Genomic DNA, 26,947 nt, shown 5'->3' with positions numbered 1-26,947 from the left:
TGAACTGTTGCAAAGCAAGCAGCTGTGACTCCACATTCTTACACAAGATCACAAATATTATAAACCCTCATTAACTGTTATTACTAGATACAATATTTTTGGATGACAAGTCTCAATGAACTTCAACATTTTAAAATTCGAAATACCTGAAGTTTAACTTCAAAGATATTTTGAATGAGTTTGGCTAGCACAGTCTCTGGATTGCTAAAGACTTCTCCAACTTGCTTATTCACTCGCTGGCAGAGAATAGCTGCATCTTCAAAGACGTCATTCCTCAGGAATGCACCCTAGGGTTTTAGAAGCACATTTCATAATATATTTACAACCACCTATATGACTAAATATATCAACACCCAAAGAGATACATGTAAAACAAAATGCATTACCTCTTGACACTGTTTTATGTACACATCAACGCAATGGGAATAGCCCTATGGAAGGAGCAAAATAACTCTGTTAAAGCAGGTTCTCCATGCTTTCAGTATAAAACGAAATCAAGTAAATAAAACCCCCGTGAAAAACTTATTGAAAAAAAAATAATCACCAGGAGTGTTGACTCCTTCAAACCCATTTTTGGCACAAACCTAACGTAACATGACTTATCACCAGTCTACAAGGATATACACTGCAGGTTTCAACGTTTTCTAGAGCATGAAAGCCAGTTCACGCACATAAAAGAAAAGATTATCTTGGAATGGTCTCTACTGATACTGCCTCCAGTCCCCCATCTCTGCCTCTTATTCCCCCACATTCGATTTTGGATGGAACATCTCCATATTTTTAAAGTTAAATGTGTTATCTGATATGGTGGCTGTGCCCATGCAAATATGTTCACTTAAAACAGGCATTTATTGTGTCGTGGGTTGTTTTATTTATGTATTTAAATTAAACCCCTCAGTTTTTACCTTAAAATGAAGCAAAACTGCTGCTACTTCTCTCATTCTGGAGATTTCGCCTCTCCGCTGTGCACTGGTAAACTCTTGAATTAGCTGGCACTCTAAATCATGGTACTTACCTAGAGGAAAGGGGATAACAACAAAAATCCATCAGGCTATGTAACACAAGCACTGACAAAAACTGTAATACTGACTATATTGCATACTTCTTTAATCACCTTCAACAATTCAAATATAGGGATATGGATTGAACTGGATAGAGAACTTACTTGCTATCTTTGATTTTACTTCAGAAAACCTGTTAAGAACAAAAATACCATGATTAAATTCAAATCCACATCTCAAGAGAAATCAGAGTAACAGGCACTCTACTTAAAAATGAAAACACATAACACAAAGACGACAGAAAAGTTATGCTCTTTATATCCATGAAAACCTACAAGCATCTAATTCAAATCTAGCATTAAGTCAGCACAGCAGAATTATCCCATTAAAAGTCTGTTAAGCAGTTTAGGATGTGTATGTAAAGATGATCCTACAACATGAGTGTGTGAACACAAATTCAAGAATAGAGGAGAGAGAAATAAGCACAGAATCCATCTCAAATGCTACATGAATCACTAAGTAAAGCACCAAAAAAAGTAGACAAGGGAAGCATCAGAAAATTATAGCTATGTGAAGATTATTATTTTTTTTAAAAAAAGATGTTCAGATAGAATCTTACCTGTCAAAAGGCAGTTCCTGTGCAATCAAATGCAGTTTCTGAATAATATCAGCTGCCTCTTTAATCTGGTGAGAGTAAAAATGGCAGAATTATTAAAGGTCTCAATGTCAGCTATTCCTTTCCTCCTCCTCCACTGTCCAATTTTCATACACGTAGTTCCTATTTCTGAAGCGGGCTGAGTTGATATACCCGTGGAAGAGATCACTCCCCTTAAAGTTCCTGTATGGTAAGAAGTCTTCTAGTATATGCTCACACTGGGTATGTCCGTGTAGGTGTCTTAAGCTACCTGGACAAATAGCTCATCACCGCACCAGGCCAATGTAGCTATACAGGTTGCAGACCAAAGATTCCTCAGGGCTGACTAGATCAGAACGTGGCTACAGCAATCTCATGAAAATTTGCACCCTTCCATTTAGGAATAAAATATATAGCTGTAACACGGAGCTGGCTGAACTGCAACATTATACTTTACAAGGGATTAGGATAAAAGTCTTACTGAATCACACCCAACCAGAAGAGATCTCTGTTGAACTCAGAAGTGAAATGGCTAGCGACCCTTTCAGACATGTCAGGAAAAGCACTGGGCAATTCTTTGCAATTGATGAAATTAGCTGTATCCAAATAAGCCATGACAATGCTCGGCATGGAGAAGGAAAGAAGGGGAAAAAACAGGTCAAAGCAGAGCATAGTTGGAGTACCCCACGTACTCCCAAGGAAGGAGAAATGGAAATTAGAATTAGAAATTATAAACTCTGAGGTCCAAAGCAAAGATCAAGAAGAAAGTTAGTTAATCGTGCATCTACAAAATAGCAATAGTCGCATGAATACAAAATTAACAAATAAAGCAGCATGCAAATTTCCGCTCTGTCCTGGCCAGCAAAACCTTTTAGCATTTATTCTTCTACAATCAATCAGCATGGGAAGTGCACCTTGTTAGCACTTAGTGACTGTTTCTCTAGGCTGACTAAAACTATAGAAAACACCAGTTTGAAAACATGGGGAACACAGCTGGTTGTCACTGAAGTTCAGCGGATTTAAGCACAGTGTTGACTGACCCAAACCGGCCACAGCTCTGGGATGGTTTTACAGGCTTTATTATGCTGTCTTGGTGACTGGAAGGGACCTCGAAGTGGGTGATGAAAGCTCCAGCTACTACATTCAAGCAAAACCTTTATAAGTCGACACAACAGAGAACATGGAGAACATGCATTTTATCTTGTTCTTCCTGTTAGTCATGTTCCAGGGAACTGGAGTGAGAGGAAAGGAAGTATTAAAATCCTATTCTCCCACCACTTAGAGTAGGTTGGGATTAAAACTTTTCAAGGATAGAACAAGACACACAGGTAAGAATACAGAGGACAGGCATCATGCTAGGTTGGTTGTTCAGCAAAAACAGGGTCTCTCATAAAGTATATCCACTCTGCTTATTAAGAGCAGCTTATGTTTTGAACTGTCAGCTTACAATAGCCTCTTAAGTCAGAAGCAGCTACACTCCTCAAATAAATTCAATGAAACAGCAGTTACTTCTGTTTGCTTACAGCAACCTTAATACCTAACAATTGTGATCAATACTGATGTCATTAAGTCTATATACCAGCAGTTATTCACCAATGTTATTAAAAAAAAAAACCAAACTATGAAGAAAACACCCCACAAACACCTCATTTTCTTTATCTTCTCTTCACACAATAGCTGTTAACTAACTTAGATTTTACTGAATTCAGGGCATTTTCTTATGTATAACAGAAGCCATGACAAATCAGTTCTCCATGGTTTCTACTTAAAACTGGACGTATTTAATTTTTAATAGAATCAGTCTTTTGTAAACTATTAAATCAAAATAAGTACAGATTCTGTAAAATACAACTCAAAGGCTATAAGATACCTAGCAAAAAAATCTGAAAAATCATGAACAAATAATGGCAAGAGAATTTTAACACAAAATATTTTTATGAACAAGTTAAAAGGCATAATGGAATAAGGTGGAATACAGAATATGAATGGAGAAAAGGGTGTAAGAATAATAGTAAACACATTAAACAAAGGACAATGCTATTGCATGATACACAAGTGAGCTGCTAGATTATTTTGATAGTTTAATTGCTTTAACAAGAGCGATATGCTCACTTCGAGACTTTTCTGTACAGGATAGGGACTGGTTAGCTGGCACTGCGAGGGAAATTATAAGGATTCAGAAGATGAAGACACGTTACGTAACATGGGACAGGACAGCAAGGAAAAACCTTCACAGAGATGCAAAATTAGAAATTGCTCAGTATGGATAGCAGAAAGTAATATGGGAAGCAACAACCTGAGTGTAGGGAAGAAAGGAATCCAACAAATTTTAAGGATTGACGCTACTGAGAAAAACATGAGTTCCCTAAGAAATAACTCCATTATAATTCTTTTCTTGCCTCTCCTTTCACAGTATCCCCTGCCCTCAACATCTCAAAGAAAAACCCACCCTTGCGAGGGATAGTGTAGTACAAAAAGATTCTCCAAAACGCTATCTAAAACTCACATCAGTTCAAAGATCAGAAGACATTGACAAAGCATTAAGGTTTTACATTTAAGAATACTAGTTACTATCTCATACTTTAAAATTATTTTAAGTTCAAAGATGCCTTAAGATGCAATAGCACATGCCTAGGCAGGTTCTTTTATAAATACTACTTCTACTTACTATTTAAACCAGGTGACAAAAAATTACAAAGCAGTACTAACAGTACTAACCCACCCTGACTGAAATTAGTCTCAGTAAGATAACTTGTACCCAGAAAATCTTGTTTGTGTTCCCACACGCTTCCTCTGCAGACTAGCACAAGACTTCTACTTTACTATGTTTGTCTTCCTTCAGATTTGCTGAATGTCTTATTATTCTTCAGGGTGTTTAAAGATTAACTTGTTTAACAATTTCCAGGCTTACCATATTTATCTACCAGTTTTTTTCAGATCCTCCCACAGAAAGCATTACAGAACTTTAAGTTATAGGTAAAGTGAAAGTTGATTTCTATACGAGACTCTTCAGCAGACAACACACAATTCTCTTGAACTTATGCTTTGTTATTTATCATGTTACCATTAAATATTTTTTAAATGTATGTTTTATTCCTACTTAAGAATAAAAAAAAAATAAAGAAAGGTAGACATGGAAGAGGCTTTTGTTATGTTGAAACTTTTCTGTTTTCTGTGGAAGTCAGAGAACTTTTTACGAGCTCCCTCTTTCGTTAGGGCAAACTATCAACTGACAATTACCATATATCCACAGGCAAAGAATCAAAAGTCACTATGCAACTGACTTCTTGGAAATACAACTATATGAAACGATTAGTTTTTCATTTCCCTGAGAGATACCTTCAGCTCAGTAGAGAGGGATGACTATTAACCTATTTTCTCAGGTCCTTCATGAGCTGCATTTCAAGCACATATTTTTTTGCTGAATGTGCAAAGCAAGTTTTTGCTATTCCCATATATTGTAATTTTTTGCTGACTACAACCACACAACTGCACAGAACTTAAGAAGAGTGAGGAGCTTCTTCAGGACATACCTCCAAAAAAAACCCCAAAACACCCTCCAAACCAACAACTTATCTTTCAAACTGCATAGGGAAATCTAATATGTGCCCTTTTGCTTACAGCTGGACTACCTTTCCTTCAGTTTATTTCTATTAGCCACACCATTCAGATTATATTTGCTTCATGAACATACTCTTGAAGCATAAGAAAAACAAAATGCTTTAACATTTCTTTGAAGTTTGCCTGCCTGGTTCCTCTAAATTCAGAGGGTGGAGACATAACCACAGGACTACACAAAGCCCAAAGGCATGCTGTGACAAAAAGGTATCCAAGGCCAGTGGACTGACCCAACAGAGTAAAGTGTCACAAAGAAGCTGTATTCAGAAACGTTCTGCATTACAGGGTGGATCTGAGGCAAGGGGTTCAAAGGAAAAAGCAGATATTGTATGCACTCTAAAGTTGCCCTCCCAGCATTTCTCAAATCTCTGATAATTTCATAAAATGAAAAATGCCAACACTGCCACATTAAGCATCACTGAATACAAATGCTTTATCAGCAATCTGCAGCCTAGTGTTGTTAATTTACATTTCAGAACAATGAAACTTTAACAAGTCAGTCACTCACTGGTTTGAAGTCTGACCATGGTAAGTCATGGTAGCAGCTTGTAATTAGGGCAGTACTGCTTATTGCTTTGAACTGCTTTCATCCCGCTGACAGCTCTTACCTTTTCAGAGTTTGTAAAAACATCAGACTTCAGCTCTCCATCCAGAAACTCATTAAAGTATTTCATCAGCTTCTGAGCCTCCACAGCCCGTTGCCGTGGCGTGTTTACCCCCTCCAGTTGGTCGCCAAGGTGACAGACCTTAGTTGCTACATAGCTGATGTGCTCATCTAGTTCTTGGAAATGTTGGAAGGCGACCTGGGAGAACATAGGCACAGACACAAAACTCGTGATTTCCAATTACTGTACTTGGGGAAACACTAAGTTTACTTCAGTAAGAAGCGTAGTGAATGCAGGCATCAGCTTTCCAGGTGCTGTATCTCAGAACTACAGAACTACTCAGAACCACTAATTAAGTACACACAACTGCTTAAAGTTTAGTGTCTTCCTTTAAACTATTGCAAAGACCCACTACTTTCAGAATAGCTAATACTCATTAATGGAACATGCAGATAAGCCCCCTTTGACAGGGTAAACTGTTTTCCGTCAAACCCTCTTTATTTTTATCTCAAACAGTAGCACCCTGTACCAAGAAATGTTAACAGAGCATGAGATGTTTTTAAAACTTGCACAGCTTAGCAGTGACTATACTCTTCAGACTTTACCTGGTTGCTTTTCTGCAGCTCTTGTACTTTCTTGGCAAATTCCTTTGCTTCCTTCTGGCATTGCTGTTCTAGTTTCTCCACCTTTCTCTGAATCCTTTCATCCATTACCTGTAATTCTTGGATATGATTTACAAATTCTTCCAATAATCTGATTTAAAATAAAATGCAGTAAAGCAGACTTTAGTTTAGAAGTCATTGTCTTCTGCAGAAAGCTTAAAAAAAAATTTAAAAACCAAACTTGTCTACGAGGCTGATATAATCATGTCGAGCTTACAAATGCTATTTTGTTTTAAACCACACCACCCTGATTGTGTAGAACTCCACGCCTACATAAAAGCTACGTGATCACATCAATCGCAGGCTGAGGGAGAAGGGAGTACCTAAATACCAATCACTCAAGAACACAGCTCTGCCACAGGTAGGAAAATCCCTATATCCTCATCTTCCCTAAATAAGTCTCATCAGGGCAAACAGAGCTTAGGCCACTACATCCCTTCAATGTAAGGGCTATAACAGGAAAATATTTTCTACTGTACTGTAGATGTTACTGTAAACTCATAAATCAGCATCCTATTAACAGGCAGTGAATTCAATCATGTAGTCTCATAATGTTGTTTTGGTTATAACCGTGTCTTCATTTATTTTCTTCCTATAACATATAACATTTTAAGGTTTTTTTTCTGCCCTTTCCCATCACTTTGATTTTTTTTTTTCTTTCAGACTCACATTTTACTCTACCCAAACACAGCACATCTGAATGCCTTCTTAAATTTCCTCTATTCTTTTTGATTCCATTCTCAATGTCTCTCTCTTTCTCATTCTCGTTTTTATTCATCCTGTCCCATTCCAGTCATCTTTTCAGCTTATAATTTTCTAAACATCCCAGTCACTGATGCTTAGGGAATACATTATGCCCAGATTCTCCATAGCCATAAACCTCATGCTAATAACAGAAAACAAACGATTGGAGAACTCTGCTGTCCAGGTTTAATGTCAAAGCAGAAGAGGAGAGGAAATGGGAATCCCTTCCAAGGAGCTATTTCTAGACTACTCGGGAATCTGCATTTTCACATATATTCTGTTCAGAAGGTATACTGTGAATGTGAAGCCCATCCAACCTGCAGTGGTGCTGAAAGGCCGAATGAGCACAGTCCCTCTCCTGGCTCCCTGTGCACAGGCTAGAGACTCTCTCAGCAACCAGAAAAGTAGAACATATTATTATACCCTCACATGACTCCTTCCCAGTAACAACTACAGTACCTCTCTTGGCCAACATCCAGAGCCTTCTCCAAGCAACACCTAAATGATACTAAAGTGATACTCTTTAGTTGCATGGAGGGTCACTGAATTTTCAGCTTTAACTTCTGCTGCTAAAATGACTGGCTTTTACCCCGCTGCTTGGAGCATGTGAACTGCCTTTTTGCTCACTGTACTGGTCTAAAAACCTATTTCAAGTGGTATCCTTACAACAGTAAGTGACTTAAAGGCATGACTTATTAAAGAAAAACAGATTGAGGCCAATGTTTGACTTCTTTCCTCCACTTCCTGCTCGCCAGAAGCCCAAGAGTAAGCATCTTGCATTAGATTCTACAGAAAACCACAAGGAACAGACTAAGCTTACAGAAGTATTTTTAAAATAAAATTTAAACGATAGTAAGTGACTCAAAGCATACTTGCAAACAAAAGCCTAGAGATGCGCAGATAGTTTCTATTCATTTTAACAAGCTGATTCTGTTCAGTTTGGGGTTTGTTTTTTAAACAGGCATTGTGATAACTCAGCACTTATTCAGCAATAGCATTCAATATAGTGAGAGGAAAGAATGCTCAAGTAGCTGCTGGTCAGGTTTCTCAGAACAGAAATAAAGAATCCAACATTCTTTCCACCAAACAAAAGCATCATCTTCCAAAAACAGAAAAGAAAAACACATACACCAAAAGGTCTATTTCTTATGATACTAATTTTGGCTCCCTGCCTAATACTAGAAGATCCCACAAGAAAAATATTTACTGTGGCAGGATTCTCCCACTTGTCCTGAAAAATATGAAACTGCATCACAGAAGTTAACACAAGCAAACCAGCAGAAACATAGAAGAAAGATTAAACTGAGTTGGTGTTGGTACAAATCATTAACTACTCTACAGCATATCCTAGGCACAACTGTGGATAAAGAGCTACAGGAAGCAATGTTGTATATTTCTAGGCTTCTTCCTGCTTAAATCACATGTAAAGCTCTGCACAGGATACAGTCCCCAGGCTGAACGTCAAGGGCTCAGCACCTTGCTAGAGCTCCAACAAGATGCTTCTCTTCTCATAAGGCTCCAAAGAGCCACACTGCTCCAGAAGGAACGTCCTTTGTCCATGCTAATGAAGCTTTTTGTATTTGCTTTTGAACAACAGCAGCTTGTCTATGAAGTTAGTAATTGCTAAACTTCTTATGAGTTCTAGCTCAGGTTACTACAAACAATCTCAATCTAGAATAACATCATGTGGATGGGAAGTCACTAAGGAACAGCTATTGCACTTTGAATTTATACCACCATAATGTAAATTAACATTCGGGTAGCTAAACTTTTTGTTGACCCTGCTAGCTCAACAGCACTCTGATAACCATAAAACAGGAAGAAGGTCAAGCCCATCTCCCAAGTTATAAACACGTGAAAAATGAAAACACCTAAGTTAACTATGTCTCTAGAAAGACTATCAATACTGGTAGAAAAGCTAAAAAGTAGTACTATTTAAAAGAGTCACTCTTTTCAAAACAAAAGAAGATCCAGAGGTTTGAATTAGAAGCTTATATGCTGAACACTGCTGTACAAAATTGTGCATCTGTGTTACCAACGTACCACCCAATGCTGGCTGGTTTCTTAGGGTGAGGTTTCTCAGAGCCAAGCCAGCTCACCACAAGCAAAAGATGATCCTGCACTACATTCTCCTTCCCCACTTCCCCTACCCTAACCTAGCTCCTTTCCAGAGTCACGTTCTTTCTCACCACCAGCTCACAGACACACAGCCTCTTCCCGTTGCACTTGCTCGCAGGCTTTTCCAGCCCCCCAAAATTGCTAACCAAACTAGAAAAAAAAAAAGTTGATTTTTTTTTTCTCATCAGATTAGTTTTCTGACATTTTAGTGATTTACATTAGCTTATCATGAGATCACATACCAGGAGCTAGCTCAAGATGAGCTATCACAGCGTGCAGCTAAGAGCAGGGAAGAGGGGCACAAGCCCATCTCCATTCAGCAGCAGCAAGCTGTTCATTTGATTCAGACTATACAAATTCACACAAACTCAGTTTAAAACACTGCTGTGTTCCTGCATTTCTTTCCATCCTACCCATTTGTGCCTTTTGTTTGCAACAGGACTTCAAACTACTGGGTCTTACAACAAACCAGCTCAGGGAGCTGAACTAGCAAGAAACTCATTAAATTGACTTAACTATCATAGCGGTGAAGCCTCATATTATGCTTTAATCCGGCAACTCTAGTGCTTTGCAACATTCATGTCTGACAAGGACAAACAACATCAATTCTCCTTCATTCAAAAGGTCTAAATCGGAAAGTGACTTTCCCTACTCTAGTTACTGAATAATTGGTTCTGAATAATTGGCTCATGGTCACAAATTTCAGCAATTCTCCCAAATGAAAACCTCCTTGGACACACACCAACACTACATACAGGCTTTTTGTTGTATGTGTAATAAAACAGTACAATTAGAGATACATTCACTTTGACTATTATGCAATTTTATTTTACCTTTTCGGATCAAAAGCTTCTCCACCTCTGGAACCTCCTCCAGGTGTTCTCCATGCCAGGCGCTCAATGTATTCATCTGCCACAAAAGGCTCCTAGCCACAGAATAAAAACTCCTTACAATGTGCCACAGCAGGTTGTTCCTTAAGCAGCTGCTTACACATCATTTTGAAAGTGTTTAGAAGCTTTACTACAATCAAGAGCAAGTAGAGTGTTGACAATTACCCCATCACCTCTTATGTTTATATATTTAATATAGAGAACACCGTTCTTAATATGGTGGGTTTGAACATCTAGGCTAGAGATTATCAGACTACTAGCAAAGAATTTGCTGCAGATCTGTGAAGACTTGGGTCTAAATTACCTGCCCTTATTTCTAGCTGAGTTTATGGCTTGTCATTGCAAAGCGTCTGAACCATGCAGCAGCTACACTGATTTGAGATACTACATCATAAGACCCAGCCATCTGTTATGCAGCAAATCAGATAGGAGAACCGATCTGCCTAAAAAAAATTACGTGGCAAAGTTTTCTTTGCAGTCGCTCAACTCTCTGATGCACTTCCCAACATGGCATCGCAAGCAGAACTGACCAAGGCACTGCGCGAGCAAGCAAAAAGCAGTGCAAGATTGCTACTGGACACTATGCAACATCAAACTGCAGATGCAGAAACAAAGCAGATAAAAAGGAAAAAAAAACAACAAAGCAAGCATAAAAACAGATGACAGACTTGACTTTTCCAAGACAAAAAAAAACAGGGCATGAGTGATGCTAAAAACACATTAGTCAAGTTTCTTCCACAATATTTGCTGGATCTTCCATAAAAATACCACAAAACAGTGAAGAGTTAAGATTATTTCTCCCCCCAACTATGTTTTCTGAAGACAGAGACCTCATTATAAACCCAAGAGCTCCTATCTCAGTTGGCCTAACACTTAAACCAGCTCAAACATTTCTTCACGTAATGAATATTAAATACTCAAAACACAGTCCAACACCTATCCTTTAAAAAAGTAGTATTTATTACTTCAACTTCATTGATAATCTAGCAGCATTGTTTGGGTACTAATACCAGCACATCTAAAATCAGTAAGCAAAGTATTCTCACAACCACGAGGATTTCACAGAAAGCTTTTAAATTACAGGCAGCAATGGTTGTAAAAACTGTGAAACACAACCCAACACAGAGCTGGGAGTGGCTCTGGTTAATAGTGGTACTCACCACAACTCATTTCTGATAATGAAACACATGAACACGCCACCACTGCTTTTAATAAAGCTTGGTTTAAAAAAATAAAAAGAATAAAAAAATAAACAGACCTCCACAAGTATCAAACTGGTTCTTGTATCAATAGGTCTAAAACCTTGTCAAAAGTAATAGAAAGGGAAAAACAGCATTACAGTACTATTTTAATAACTAAAAACAAGTATTGGAAAGCAAATATTGCCAGTTCAAGGTTTGTCATTCCTCAAAAACACATTATGCCCTATCCAGTCAGGCCCAACTATTAAACAGAAATACAAAAAGTTTTTTAAATATTCTTTGTGACATGCTGAATCCTGCTAAATAGGACAGAAGTTTCACCCTTTCAGAAGTCAGCCAGTAACTCCTCACTCAGACTGACTAGAGTAACTGTATTTTGCTCAGCTTCCTTGGTTAAGCTTCAAAAACAAATGGATGACACCACATACAAACAATTTCTCCACAAGTCACTCATCTCTCTAACCCAGTTCTTCCTGATAGACAACATTAAGTTTCCTTCACGTGAATCCTTTTCATCAAAAGTTATAATGCAGTGTTTTCATACCAAGTGTAAATTCTCTCCTTATGTCATCTTTACATCTAAATGTTTGGGAACATTTTTGCAATTTTAATTATAGGTGAAATGAGCCATTCAATACAGTAACATTCCCTTCAGGGGAGTCCTCCAGCTTCCTAATTACCTTATGGCTCTTCTCAGCACTTCTCCTTTATATGAAAATCACAACCACGATCTTTCCTCTGAAGATCCCGTAATTCAGTTGGAGTACCACTCTAGTTACAAGGATACCAATGCCAAGTACAGCGCTATGGAAGAACCCTATATAAAGGGTGCACTGTTTACTGATGCTCTGCGTGTGTACATAACGTTTTCTACATTTCTTCCTTCAGGAGTTTGCACTGAAAGATAATTCACATACACACACATAATGACCTTGAATTTTTTTTTTTTTTTTCAAAACAACATTTACAGAGCAAGCCTGTGAAAGCCTCCTCTCCTAAGAAAATCCGATATACATGCCCTAGACCCTCAAAAAAAAATAATAATGCCAACCTTGTTCTATCTATTATGCCTTTATACTCCTCTCAAGCTCCCTCCAGTGCATGTGCACGCACAGTACCTGCAGCTCCCTCCCCTGCATCCCACAAACCAGCCAGGCACATGGCAACAAACACTGTAGTTGACCTCAAACTCGGTGCCACCCAACCAGCCACCAGGCCAAGCTGAAACAGCAGCAGCCCAGTCCCCTCCGCTGCCCTTTCCACAGCACGGGCACTCACATGCCTCCCCCTCTTCCGCAATGCTCATCCTCTCCCAGTCTGCCTCTCTCCTTCTGCAATATCTGCTATTCTGCAAAAATTATAAACCTGCATTCTGTTTAACGATTTGACACGTTAATTACTTTAGTTAGACTTAAATGATGGCAGAATCACTACTATATGCAGGTGTAGCAATATTTTAAATGGGCATAACCTGGAAAAATATCTGTTTTTCAAGAACACTTCATAGGAGACCTGTCCTTCAGTTTTTTACCATACAAATCCTGCTCTGTATTACTTCAGAAATAGTAACCATAGGGGATATCATTATGTGCAGAATACTGACCAAAAGAGAAACAAAATGAGCTTTTTCTTCCAAATTTTCAGAGTGCACTACAAATAATCTGATTTATAAAGAATAAATTAAGTTCAACAATGTCATTTTAAGTCATGATTTCACACCTTCCACTGCAAATCCAAAACTTTTCAGTTTTGTTTGTACAGCATATCTTCCATATACATTTACTCTTTTTAATGCTATCTTGATAGTAGTTACCTATAGCTATTTGACAGCCTAATTCCCATTTTAAGTCTCCTATCCAGTTCTGCAGAAATTGCCGAAAATCAGCTATTACAAATGTCATTTGCAAGTCCTTTGCCTCTTATCAGATGAGCCCTAACAGTCAATTTCTTCACAGCTTTGAACTTCCCTCTAGCTCTGGATGAATTAACGTGATCCTAGCTATTCAGCCAATATTACTGATTTAATAAGAGATATGCCTGAAGTGGATGATAACCTGGTTTGATCTGGTCTGTATAAATGAAACTACACTGGGCCTAGCCACATTAAAATCCAGTTTAGAAGTAATCATTATTAAATTATGCTTTTAGTTATATGAGGGAGAATTGAGTCCATGTTGTATCCAGCTTCAAGCACAGACCCTTCTACACAATATCACGCCTCTGTATTGAAAATGACTTTCAAACACACTTTCATGCAAACATCACAAGCAAATACTACCCTCACTATGCAGTTAAGAGCTATTCCCATAATAAGCACATGTTTTCATGTTCTAACCTTCACGGCAGTGACTTCAAACTAATGTAGCAGGCAACATTAATTTAGTGAATGCCAATAAAACCTCTCTTGCCTTTGGACTGAAAGAGAAGCGAGAGCAGGAGAGAAATAAATACTGGTTTCCATATTGGAAAACATAATTTCAGGCCCTATTTCTAGGCAAGGGTCTCACCTACTTTGCAACTACACCTTTATTGCTATTGCAAAATAGAAAAACTGTTGCACGATCCAAAGCAGCCAAAACATAGTTTTCTTTCCACATCCAAGTTATCTCACATTCAACTTCCCACAATGAACAGAACCGCACTGAGAAGTCAATGGACTCCTAGGACAGTTAGAGAGGTGTAGAGAGGGTACAAAACCTGGTATCCATCTACTTAGACCATGGTGTATTGGTCTTGGACATTTTTTTAAACCACGCAAGCCAAAAGATGTGAGTCATAACACTCATGTGTCATAACAGTGATTCATAAATACAAGTGCACACAATGCATTTATGTAAACCAGATAAAGGATCTTCCAGAGAAACAGGAAGACCTTTCCTGAAGGCTGGGCAAAGCGTGTCCCAGCGTTCAGACACCAAATGAACAACCAGGTCTCGAGTGACTCGGACGGCAAATACAGGATACCTGCTCTGCTAACGACACCACATCCCCACGCAATGGCAAGTGGGGACAAACGTGTAACTGCAGGTCACATCACGAGAGCCTGTGGTCTAGGCCAGGGGAGAAGAATGTGCCAGACTCCTGCTATATTCCTGCCCTGCTCGTGTACGGCCTTGGGCAAGCCATTCAGCTCCGCGTACCCCAGTTCCACAGCGGTTAAAGGGCAGGCAAAGTTATTTCCTTATTTCAGAAAAGCAGAAGCTGCGCTGAGGTACCCTGGCGCTGGGGTCAGCGAGTATGTGCCCTCAGGAGAAGAGGGGTCGCGATATCTCGGCGGTCGGGCCTGGCATGGCCCGTGACCCTGCCGAAAGCTGCACCCCATCTTGCTGCAGAGACCTGGGAGCCCCCAGGGGAAGGAGGCCCCGGCTTGAGGGCCACCACAAGCCCTGGCCTGAGGCAGGCTGAGGGACTGCTTCCCCCCAGGGCATCACCCGCGCTCCCCCCCCCCCGTCCCGGTCCCTCAGCCCCCCGCACCCACACCCCATTCCCTCAGGTTCCGGCATTGTGCCGTTTCCCCACAAACACACACGTCCCCGCCGCCCGGGCAGGAGCTCGCCCGCGGGCTAAGGCCACCGCATCCCCTCAGAGAACCGGCCGGCCCCGCCGCCGCGGCCCAACGCCACCCCACCCCCCTCCACCCGGGGAAGCCCACAGGGAACGCCGGCGCCGCCCGCACCCACCTCGAAGAGCTCGGCCGTGGTAGCCATGGCCGCAGGGAGAGCGGCGGAGCTCCTCAGCGGCCCGCCGCCGCCACCGCCCCGCCGCTGCCGCCCATTGTGTCCCGCCGCCCCGGCAGCAGCACCAGCAGCGGCAGCAGCAGCCGCCGCGGCGCCGCCTCCGCCCGCCGGAAATGGGCCTGCGCCGGGCGGCCGCGGCCGGGGAGGGGCCGGGAGCTGCGCACAGCGGCAGCCGGCCCTCCGCAAGCGCCCCGGCCGCCCTCAGCGCTGAAGCCGTCGCCGCCGCCATGGCCCTGCGGGCGCTGTGGCTCCTCAGGCACGACCCCGAGGCCGGCGGAGCCGTGGTCTTCTCCAGGTAACGGCGGCGCGGCCTGTGCGGAGACCCCGGCGGGAGGGGGCCCGGCGGCTGGGCAGGCCGCGGGGCAGGCCGCGCCGGGGCCCTCGGGGGTGTGGGGGGGGGTTCTGGGCCGGGCTGAGGCGTCTGGACCCGGTGAGGGGGGGGGAAGGAGGGAGGGAAAAGCTCGCAGGGTCGCGTCGAGGGGCGCCGGTGTTTCCAGAGGCGGCCGGGGCCGCCTCGGGGCCCCCAAAGAAACTTGAAAATACCCAAATAGCCTCGTAAATAAATCCCTTCGCTCTTCCAGGCACCGCCGGCCACTTTGCCCTTCAGAACCCGATTTTGAAAATTTCTAGGTCCAGATAATGTGCTTTTAACAACCGCCTAATTATTTATTCTACAACTTCTGCATCTTCCACGTGATTTTTTTTTCCTCTGTCCCTCTTTCTGTCAGCTGCTGTAAAGATTTTGCCTGGCTCTTCTCACGTGGAAAAGGACAAGGGAATGATTATGAAATACCGTCAGATGAACAAAATGGGCAAAGTAGAAAGCATATATTTTGCTTATAGTCTCTTTGTACAGTTACAGAACAAGATGAAAAGTACAGTGTTTTCAGGCAGAGATTCAACTTTCCCTTGGATGGTTTTTTAAGTTACTGAACCAAAGGAGAACTTTTTATTCAGAACTCTTGCTGAGTTTTAAGATTTTGGTTATGCCGACTGCTTTTGTTGGTCTGGCAAAATTTGTTGCTATTTCCATGTACTCTCTGTGATTTCAGAGGACTCAATTCCAAAGGATGAGAGGAAAAATAACTGGGGGCTAGGGAAAGGAAAATACTGAGACCTAGATAAAGAGATGTGATTTACAATCCTAGTCTGAATTAAGTAAAACTGAAGAGAGAACCTAGAAGGAGGCAAAAAAAAAAAAAAAAGGAGCAAGTAGACTATCTTCCATCTTCAGGTGCAGACAGATCTCTACATTGGACATTCCTCTGATTGTTTTAGGATTAGTATTATGGTCCTTGTATTACCTACAAGACTAGAGATGAGGCCTCCCCTCAACAAACACAGAGAAAGAGAAAGCCTTGTCCCAAAAAATCTGAGAGTGTAATCACCATGGAGGAAGGGGGGTGGGGCTGGTGACAGGGATATGTGAAGTAACTTGTCACACAGTAAGCGGCAGAGACAAGGAATAGCACTCCTTTGAAAAGGGCAAACTATACTTGATACTTCAAGTGATTTCCAGACTTAGATCTTTCAAGTTCCCAGAGGAAATAATAGGGCTGTGGAAACCCCAAGTTTATCCTCCTAACTGACCTTAAATTCAACAAAGCACACAGACAATATAAAGAATGCCGGATCACATGGAAACTGTTGGTTTCGGGACTTACGCACTCAGCTGGAGATACGTGAGCCCTGATCTTTAACCTCAGAGAAGACATCTGGGACATCAAAGCATTCCACTTTTTTTGAGCTGATCATAACTTAATTCAGGCAACAAGTATGGTCACTCTCTTGAATCACCAAAGCTCATTCATCCCTGCAAACTTTTATTTTTTAAGTTTTCATCATTTTCTAGAAGGCAATACGGAAAAACTGAGATCTGAAGGGCTAACTAATCATATAATGACTCAGCTAAAGCTGGGAAGATTCAGTGGGAGGAGGAGCAGATTACTGTAGTGTGGGGACAGCTTCAGCAAATAGAGCAGACAGATTGGGACATATGCAAGACAAAACTGGACTGAAATATCTCCTCTTCCTTTGTTTTGGAAATGTTGACCAAAAATAAGAGATGCTTACCAAGGTTACATGTAGCCTCTTATCAACAACCTTGCTCTGGAAGTCCTTATAAATTTTCGAGCTGTAAAACCACTCTGTTTCTTTGCTCTTCAAAATAGATGTGAGACTACAGGGAGGCGTTTCACTGTCATCTGTATCCTGTTTACAGATCACGTAGCTCTGGCTTCACTCTGCCTATGCTTGATTTTTCCTTACTGAAAAAAAAAAAAAAAAAAGAAGCCCTAGATGCCTGATTAAGAATCAAACAAAAAAGCAGTCACTGAAAATAAGCCTGAGGAAGTGTAGCTGCCTCCAGCAAGAGACTCTGCTACTCAGTTAAGAAAAGATGGTGTAGGTGGGACTTAGAGGCAACAGGATAAGAACCATGCAAGTGTTCAGGAGCAGAAGGGGAATGCTGCATATGGAGGGCATAGATAAAACTGAGTACCACATTGCTGGGATTACAAGTTCCATGGCAATTTAAGAAACAGACTGTCAATGTGTCCTTAAAAAGATGGTATAAGAGGGAGAATAAATGAAGGCATTTACATATCTGCATTTTTTTCTCCCATGTTTGTGTGTAAGTGTGGCTGTTTGATGGTGGCTCTAAGTGCAAACAAACATGCAGCCTGAGAACAGATCTGCTACAAGGTGATTCATAAAGTGATGTAACTAATGGCGTGTAACCTGTGATATACACTTTGAGGGTCTGTGGATAACTACTAAGGGAATCCACAAAAGAGAATGTAGAAAAGCTCAACTGTTATCAAACTTAGTGTAAGAGAGACTCAGGGGAGTCTGCAGTTCCAAAAAAGGATGAAAACCAATGCAGTAATATTTTTTTCCTTTCTCAGCTATGTATTAAAAAAACTTTTCAGTTCCTGTTGATAGTCTTAGTTTACCCTGAGAAGAAAATTCATCCCTTTCCTTTAAAAAGTAATACTGTTTCAGAAGAAAAAATCCTAGATGTAGCATTAAACAGCTGATTTTCTCATATATTATCTCTAGATTTGAAATGAAATACATATGTTGATGCAACATAGCAGTTTCAGAATATACAAAACCTTGCGCCTCTGTAACATGATTACATCTTAAATACTCAAAAAAAAAAAAGTTATGAAGCAGTCACAACAGCTTTGAGTCACATATATTGCACTTGCAGTGCAGAATCCATTTTGCTCCCCCCCACCCCCGAAAGCCATGCAGCTCTTGCTGGAAAAACTGGACTTATGTGCAGTGAAATCTTTTTGTATTTATAGTATTGTAAAGATTTTTAGTTAATCTTGTTTATCAGTTAAAGCAACTGCTGCAGATCAATTGTGTGAGCACAGAACAGCAATGAAGAGCCTGTATATAAGTAACTTCCATTATACTGTCTCATAAATGTAGTATTTAGCAGAGTAGCAAAGCTGTAGCATACTATATCTAGGCAAAAAGCTGTTGTAGTTGAATTTGATTACGTGGGACGTCCGTTTTCTAAATGTCTGAAAACTTGTCACCTCTTTGAAATATTTTGCTGCTGAAGTTTCACTGCAATGGTGTGAGTCACACTTGGGTTCATTAGTGTCGTTTAAACACCCTATACCATTGTGCAACAGGAAGGGTAGACAGACAGATTCAAAGTTTCCAGTAAAAATCCACCTGCTAGAATGAATCCTAATTACTTATGAAATAGCGTTATTGACAGCGATTTAAATTCTGATCCCATCGTTGTTTCTATCAGGATGCTGCTGGCTTCCACTTGCACAAGGTTACTTTTAGGACCTGAGGGCCTTTGGGAGTTATTTGAATACCTAAGAGCAACCCATCTTTGATTATACCAATATTCAAAAGATTTTTGTAATGCTTTTGCATTCTCTGACAGCCCGAAAAGGGGTTGCGTGGCTCTGCTTCTAGGAGCTCCGTTGTTACAATATTTTGGGTGGGAAAAGACATATAGCACTAACACGCTCTTATTTCCATGTCACAGACGTTACCCCACCGTTGAAATACGCGCCGAGACCTTCAACGGGTCAACACATGTGCCTGTACCATCTGACAGCGCTTTTCTTAAAGCCTTGCTTTTTGAACTGAGACTCGTAGATGACCACATTTTTGTGGAGCATCGAGATACTTGTACTCGAATCAATCATTCATTGGTATATTCAGTTCGCACCAAAGGAGGGGATCTCTGGCCTGTGCTTGCTTTTCAGAAGAGCGGTCTGATATATGCATGCCTTCCACTAGTTGAGGAGACCTTGGAGCCACGGCCACCCCTCCTTACCATTAGTGGGCTCTCTCAAGGACTGGCTCTTTTGTTAGGCATTGTGGACTACATCTCTCCAAGTCGGAAAAATGAAGCGGAGATGAGTGCAAAAATAGGTCAGCTTCGAAATTTGCTTATACAGGCCTGTCCGCTTGGCACCCCCTTAAACACGAATATACGCAGCTTAAACAGCTCGTTTGATGACATTCAGGAAATGCCTACAGATGAGAATCAACCGGCTTGGAGATCCAACACATATAAAGGCAAACCTCAGGTTAATGTCTGTATCACTGAAAAAGTCAAGTGTATGCAGTATGACAAAAGAGACATTGTGGACACGTGGCAAGTTTATGGAGCTGTAAATTGCAAGGTGAGAGCATGTTATGTGCAAGCCTGGCCAAAGTATTTTTCATGCAAGCACTCTGGGAAAGTAAATACTTCATTTTACTTTGGTATGTGATCAGTGAATTTCTAATGCTGTAGTATTTCAAAGTTTAATGAACTATTACATATTAGAGTGATGCCTTAGCAGTGATTTTGTTTTGATCCTCACCATTTTTTTCCTTCATGCTTCATGCATTTTTTCAGTAACTATTTATGGGACTTAGATTTCCAGCAGTAGCTACTTGGCATGTATTTTCCCAATTTTTTCTTATTCTAAATGATATAGGGAGAAATCATTTCATGCAGTCCTTGCATATTGAGACTAAGAAATGGTAGTGCTAAGGCCAAGTTTATTTCCAGCTATCTAATAAGCACTGTGTTAAATAATGAATTAGAAACAGAATTTCTGAATGAGTCTTTACATGAGCATTTTTAATTAATTTTCCTACCAAAAGAAAGTTCAATCTTATATGCTAATTTATGCTATTACAACAACATTTTGAATCCACAAATGCTGTTTGTTTGGCTGACATAAGAACCGTTGATACAGAATCTGATGAAAGAAACTGGTTGTATAATTATTTTGAATGTTTTTGTATGTGTCAATAGTTTTCATTGTTTAATACTAAAAATTGGGGAATATTGACTAAATAGATCAATGATAATTATGAAATACATTAGAACTTGTGTTTTCTGTAACTGATGTATTTAACATTCTTCTGAGTTATGCTTAGGAAGCACACTATATTATCACAGCACACTGTATTTGTAACTGCTGGTGTTTAGGAGGAGAAAGACCTTCTAATGAAGTGGATCATGATAATTTAATTATTTGCAAGAGGTAGGATACTCATGTCCAAAGGAAGCCAACCTAAGTACTGCACTTCAAAAGACTGGGTTATTTCCCACCAGCCATGCTGGTAGGGATTATGTGGGTGAACAGCTTCCTGCTCTCAGAGGGACAAGTTTCTAGGTCATCTTGCGGAGTGGTTGGCCTTACATAAGAAGAAAGCCCTGGTGTAATCGTGCACTGCTGAGCTGGCACACAGAGGGACAAGACAATGGATGCGCTGCTCATGGTTGCCGTGAGAAAGCTGACATGGGACCGCAGTGGCCATTAATAGCATGCTTGAATCCATTAAGCGGATGTTGTAAAAGTAACTGAATTAATTAGACTGTCACCAAGTGTGTTTATGTAACATTCATAATGATGTAGCTATAGAGTAAGTCCTTGGTTTGCTCGTCTGTTTTCTTGCTAAAGGGTACTTGTCAATTAAGAGACATTTAGCTAAGACTGCATCTCTAGCCCTACTGTGGGAAAGGCTACAGAAATGGGAAAGGCACTTTGTTTTGAAAGTATTTGTCAGTATTAATGTTTGAAGCCAGCTGAAAATTTTTAGTGTGATTCTTTTTAATGCTTGTATTTGGTTTTTGAACATCTAATTCTGACTTGAGGGAGATATTTTAGAATAACTTCTCGACTTCGTTTTTTCAAGTGTGACATAGAGGGATCTGCACCAAACGTAACCCTCAGTTTGAATCTCCCGACTAATGGTCCTCCGCTCCAAGATATTGTGGTCCATCACTGTGTGACTTCTGTTGACCCTGCCATGCTGATGTCCAGTAGTGCCGAGCCACTGGATGATTCCGTGTATAATGGACCTTACAAATTTCCTTTCATTCCTCCTTCAGATTCATTCAACTTGTGTTACTACACTTCCCAGGTAACGACATCCCTGACCCTCGCTATTTTCCAGTCTTCAAACGGGAATAAAAATACCTGTGCTTTTGAACTTTTCTGAACGAGTTTCAGTCTGATCCAGGAGGGCAAAATGCTTTTTATATAATAAACTGCTTGGAAGGCACTTTCGGAACTGAGTCACGTTCAGGAGGTGCCATTACCTTTGACTGCTTGGCATGGCTGCTCTTACTTTAAATGAACCGCTTAGATGCCTGAATTAGACAAAATGAATCCAGGCTGAGATGTCAGGTGCACGTACCACAAATCTATGTATCGCAAGCAGCCTGAAGAGTTCAAAACCAGCCAGCAATTAATGGGTTCATTATTTTTTAAAGTACTTCAGCAATTTAAACAGTATATGACTGATCTTATGATGATGGTGTTAATTTATCTTGAGAATGAATATAGTTTCTTCCAGGTTCCTGTTCCACCAATTTTGGGATGTTACCAACTAATTGAAGAGGGATCACAGTTAAAAATAACAGTTAATTTAAAGCTTCATGAAAGCATAAAGAATTCTTTTGAGTACTGTGAAGCTCGTATACCTTTTTTCAACAGGTAAGAATAAAGAAATCCTAATAAATTTCTTCCATTTCTCTGTGATCTTCTTAAAATTAACCTGCCAGGAGTCAATATAACAGATTATGCTCCATCAAAGTACTACCAGTGGACAAGGACCTTCAAAAGTCAGGAATTTCCTTTGGAATTCCTGTAATTTCCAGAATACAGGAATCATACCAGAATACTTGTTAACATTCTGAATACTTCTGTTGCACATCCTGTTTCACTGTGGTATTTTTTTCATGTGAGACCCTGCCACAATCCTCCAGGTGGATTAAGCCTCGAGATCACTTCCAACCCAGGGTTACCTGTTCCTTAAGACTGCTAATCCTAGCTACAGATCAGCTTATCAAAAATATAGTTATTTAAAATTAAAACGATAGTTTTCAGTTAAGCGTCTCTGACAACTGCCACATCTACGCTGTCACGTAATTATCGTGCAAATTTAAAGATGAAATGATACAAAGTTGCTGATGCTGATCATAGTGTTAGTAAAATGCTATCAGTGAACTGAAGACAGTAAAATATCAACAGCTCTTTTATGATTACTAGGTTGAGACCGTGGCGATTTCCGCCTGCTCTGTAATTTCTTTTCAGAAATTAGTGTTGTGCTCAGCTAGTTACAATTTGGCTGTATGCACATAAATAATGTCTTTCAGCATTCTTTTGCTTTCTTTAACAAAATGGGTGTTAATAAATACTGAATGATACTAATTCCAATGGTTTTATTTCTCCTCTGTCATACTGTAGGGGCCCAATCGCTCAATTGGAGTACAAAGTTAGTCATGGCCAACTGGATTTGTTACGAGAGAAGAGCCTACTGGTTTGGAGCATTGGTAAGCAGAATACTTCTGTGCTCCTTCCTCCCCCAGTCAGTTTTGTATAGTGCAGACACAGCTGTATAATTTCTTATAGAGGCTGTTTCTGGCTTTAGGACAGAAGTTCCCTAAATCTTTGGAAGTTTCTCTGGCTGGAACCGTGTCTTTTGGCACTGCAGGCAAAAAGCACCCAACTGATTATGTTTGCTCTGGGAACACTGCTTATGTAAAAGTAAGTCACAGTTTCTGTGAAAAGAGGCCTTAGTAGTCATTTTTTTATTATCTCAAATGGGCTATGAAAATACGCTGGTTTTAAATCAGACATAATTGTTAGCCTCTTTGTTCTCAGCGTGGAGTTTTCTGTTTTCTTGCTTACAGGATTTGACATCCTGTCATTTTGTAGTACGCTTGCACGCCAACAGCATATATTGCCAGTATTTGCGCAGCAAGCGTGACAATATGCATCTGATCATGTTTTCCCTCTCTTTCTATAGCTGTATTTTAGGATCCCAGACTTCACGCTTACTGGATGTTACGTAGACCAGCATTCTATTCAGATCTTTGCACCGGGAAAACCAAAAATTACTTCATGTGAGTTGCTAAAAATGTCATTTATTTAACTGAAACTGCATATTGAAGTTAGGACCTGCATGTCAGTGACTAAAATCATGTAGCTAAAGTTGGACAAAGCTTTTTCGTGGTTTGCTTGGGACATCACAGAAATTTTTTCTCCTTTATGTTTTTCTCTTGTGATGCTTAATGCATCTTTGGAGTAGGGAGTGGCATCTCCCTTTCAGATGAAAGCTCTTATTACTCAGTTACAAAGTCAAGCTCTCTCTTGAGCTCTCTCCCCTTCACCCTGTGATGTTCCGCTATGCTCTGCATAATGGCAGAACTTTAACTGCGGTGGGGGGGGAGGGGCAGCGAATGCCTCTCCGTAGTCCGGCCTCTTGTTTAAAACACTTTTGTCAGAGACATATGTGGCTTAGAAGTACCTGAGTACAGAACTTGGCTCCTGCATGCAAGGTGAGACTGTTGCCATCAGTGTCATCACACCATCCCTTTGTGGATGTGGTACTACATTGAATCTGTGGAGCAGAAACCAAATCTGCTTATTCTTGAGTTAACACATGACTACTTCCAAGTCTGCACCAAAAATACACTAATTGGGAACACAGTAGGCACTCATTAAATCTGAGCAGTACCGTCTAATGGAAGCATTTTTATTTGTTGCTCTCTATCAGTCATGTTAGCAAAAGTCTGTAAATGCCTTTTGAAAACTGTGATCTACACTGTTCATTTTGTAAGAGGTCACATTCAGTCCTAAATTGTAATACAAAAAAGCAGCATTTTCGTACTGTAGGTTTTATGTTGAGCATGCAATTTATATTCATTGAATAAAATCCAAGCCATCCACCTGCTTTTGACTTAACCTCTGTTTGAATTTTAAGCTCGTGACTGATACATTAGTGAAGGTAATTGAAGCTGAGACTTTAAATGTCTCATTATCAGAAACGATTTTCAAATAATAATAAGAGTCTTACAGTTTAAGGAGGCCATTATACCCTTTCTGTAAACTAGTAAGGATGGATTAGTAGTCTCTTAACTTGGATGAAGGAATGTCTGATTGTAAGGCACCCTGTAATGCTTATTTTTCTTGCCTGTTTTTTTGTTTGTTATTTTTTTTTAGCCCGGGAACTGATTTCTTCCGATTACTACATCTGGAATTCCAAAGCTCCAGCACCTATTATGTACAAAACCTTATTAGACTAATTTGCTTGTGAATTATTTTTGTATTTAAACAAAACGGACAATTAATGAGAGTAATGTCATGACACAGTGAAAATAAATATTCTCCAGCACTTGTACTTTGTATGTTTGCTTAAAAATTTCTGTTGGGGAAAAACAAAAGAAGTCACTTCTCTTAAAACTTAAGTTGGTTTTAAATTGTTTAGGCTTGCATAACAGCTTAGAGAAGTTAATTTGAAGTGTACTTGCCACAGCCATTTTTTACTTTCCCTGCTAACATTAACTGGTACAAAATTAGTACCTAGTCATACGGATACAGACTGGTACGACTGGGAATGTCTTCTGGGAGGACTCCCAGTTACTTCACTGGTTTTGTAAACCAAAGAGCTCATGGGACATGAAAGCATTCAGTGTCTTGTTCCTGTCATGAAGCCACCAGAATCTGATTAGACCCCAGATTAACAGGAGAGTTAAAAGCAAGACTTCTGTTATAATATACAGAAAACATACGAGTCAATAACTTACAAGAATTTTAAGGGAGGGAGTATGGCATGAGTGGCACTCCTAAAAATGGAGATGATACGGGGGTCTGTATTGCTCTGGTCAGCAGAAGTGGTGAGTCCTCTTTCATATGTGCCTGTGAACTGCGTTGCTCTGAAAGCTGGCATTGGTGAGGATCCAGAGCTGTGAACCTGGTTTTTCAAATCACATCACTAGTTCTGAGTGGGCAAAACCAGATAAGTTTGCTGGAGGTTCCAAAAAACATCGCTGAGCTGTTTTCCCTGGGAAAAAAAAAATAGACAGAAAAGAAAAGGACTTGGTTTACCTCTAATTTTGAGAAGAAAATTGGTATCTTCAGGAACACAGGAAATAGACTTTAGGAAAGTTATCAGGAAATGAGAAAATTCTGAAAGGCTGGTGAAAAACTGAGAGAACCTGGAGAGCAGCGCAAAAGAAGAGAAGAATGCCGTCTAATACCTGAGCATGCCGGCTGCTCCCGCCGTACCTCTTGTTTAACTGTACGCTGTGTGATAAATTATGTAAGGAGAAAAGTTTTAAGCTATAATTTAAAAAATGCTTAGGTTGAGATAGTAATCTAATTGGTTGGTTAAATGTTCTAAAAGGTGGATTAATTAATGCGAAACGTGCCGTTCGCCTGAAACTGCCATGCAAACTTAGAAAACAGAGCTATGCTATGATCCATTTCAGACAGGTGATGTATCCATGTTGATTAGCAGGCAAAAGGTGAATTAATGATTTTGTCCAGAATCCAGCCCCTACCTGCTTATGGTTTCCTCCATAAACCTCTGGATTACAACTCCAGCACGCTTTCGCTGCCGTGCGCTGCCCCTGCTCAGGGACAGCTCTGTAGTAACAGAAGTGGGGAAAGGGGCTGTGTCTGCCTTTTATGAGAAGCGTGGCTGAGGTCTCCTGGCAGGCTGGAGTTCACAGCATGCCCTGTTCTTCAGAAAGCTCTCGTGAACCAGTCGGGCAGCAAACCAGATGAGGTTAAGTTGGCACACACCTTAATCTGAGAGTCTTGCTCAACAACTGAGATGCCCACACTGGTGGAGAAAGAGGTGAAGCCTTTCTCCTGGCCTGATGGCTACGCTTGCCTTTTGGGAAGGGCCCATTCTCACGCATGCTTCATAAATGTTAGCAAGCGAGTAAACTAGTAAAGTAAGCTTAGTGAACTGGGTGGCTAGCAGCTCGGGTCTGTCACGACAGGTACCTTTAGCATGACGTGCAGAACACAAGGCCTGGAGAGAAATGAGTGATGTGTGTAGAAGTTTCAGGTGCCTCCAGGGCTGGGCAGCAAATGGGGACACGGGAGACGACACTAGAAGCCAGAGTTCAAGGAGTTAGAAATGACTAAACGCTTCTGGTGCTTCTTTGTGCGTTCCCCTGAAGTTCCCCAGACAATTTCACTGCTTCTCTATGTGCTCTGACCATTTTTCCTGTTTTACGAGGACAAAAAAACACTTCAAAAACAAAACCAGGAAGATGCGATTGAGAGCTCACGTGAGCTTGAGGGGTCCGTGGCAGAGGTGGTATCTAACGGTAGTTCTGCTGGGCTCTAAAGGCAATTAAGCCCTGTGTCAGTGGTATTCCTTTAGCTCTAAAAAAATCGACAAGTGTTTCATACAACAGGTTGGGGTTTTTTTTTAAAGACTGTGTTAAAGGGA

The 26,947-nt window shown here is 40.5% G+C and overlaps 2 protein-coding genes across 7 annotated transcripts in view; one reads left to right on the top strand and one right to left on the bottom strand.

The window, feature by feature from the left end:
- The window catches only part of EXOC5 (exocyst complex component 5), a 29,050-nt gene extending 13,724 nt beyond the window's left edge, over positions 1 to 15,326 (bottom strand). For 2 of the 3 annotated variants that reach the window (XM_082485705.1, XM_082485706.1), the window contains exons 1-9: positions 15,155 to 15,304; positions 10,216 to 10,307; positions 6,464 to 6,611; positions 5,862 to 6,056; positions 1,621 to 1,685; positions 1,166 to 1,194; positions 906 to 1,015; positions 387 to 431; positions 147 to 287 (exon numbers count right to left, since the gene is read on the bottom strand). In XM_082485705.1, the coding sequence (XP_082341831.1) occupies positions 147 to 287; positions 387 to 431; positions 906 to 1,015; positions 1,166 to 1,194; positions 1,621 to 1,685; positions 5,862 to 6,056; positions 6,464 to 6,611; positions 10,216 to 10,307; positions 15,155 to 15,181 (852 nt within the window). In that variant the 5' untranslated portion in view covers positions 15,182 to 15,304. Of the gene's footprint in view, positions 1 to 146; positions 288 to 386; positions 432 to 905; positions 1,016 to 1,165; positions 1,195 to 1,620; positions 1,686 to 5,861; positions 6,057 to 6,463; positions 6,612 to 10,215; positions 10,308 to 15,154 lie in introns of all 3 variants that reach the window. The other variant, XM_082485707.1, reaches the window with a different exon arrangement.
- Positions 15,327 to 15,372: 46 nt separating this feature from the next.
- On the top strand, positions 15,373 to 24,880 carry AP5M1 (adaptor related protein complex 5 subunit mu 1). Of its 4 annotated transcripts, XM_082485708.1 has the most exons (8): positions 15,373 to 15,506; positions 19,233 to 19,878; positions 21,389 to 21,616; positions 22,052 to 22,191; positions 22,945 to 23,030; positions 23,129 to 23,244; positions 23,507 to 23,603; positions 24,703 to 24,880. In XM_082485708.1, the coding sequence occupies exons 1-8, from the start codon at positions 15,439 to 15,441 to the stop codon at positions 24,783 to 24,785; spliced, it is 1,464 nt and encodes a 487-aa protein (XP_082341834.1). In that variant the 5' UTR covers positions 15,373 to 15,438; the 3' UTR covers positions 24,786 to 24,880. The 4 variants fall into 4 exon arrangements, 2 of the variants coding, with proteins under 2 accessions (XP_082341834.1, XP_082341835.1); XR_014269344.1 differs by lacking the exon at positions 23,129 to 23,244 and having other exon boundaries at positions 24,703 to 24,751; XR_014269345.1 differs by lacking the exon at positions 24,703 to 24,880 and having other exon boundaries at positions 23,110 to 23,244; positions 23,507 to 23,542.
- The last annotated feature ends 2,067 nt before the right edge of the window (positions 24,881 to 26,947 follow it).

The sequence above is a fragment of the Vanellus vanellus genome, assembly GCF_965231255.1.
Source record: "Vanellus vanellus genome assembly, chromosome: 6".
NCBI lineage: Eukaryota > Metazoa > Chordata > Aves > Charadriiformes > Charadriidae > Vanellus > Vanellus vanellus.
Note: the sequence above shows the minus strand (reverse complement) of the source record. Positions and strands in the feature narration are given on the sequence as shown.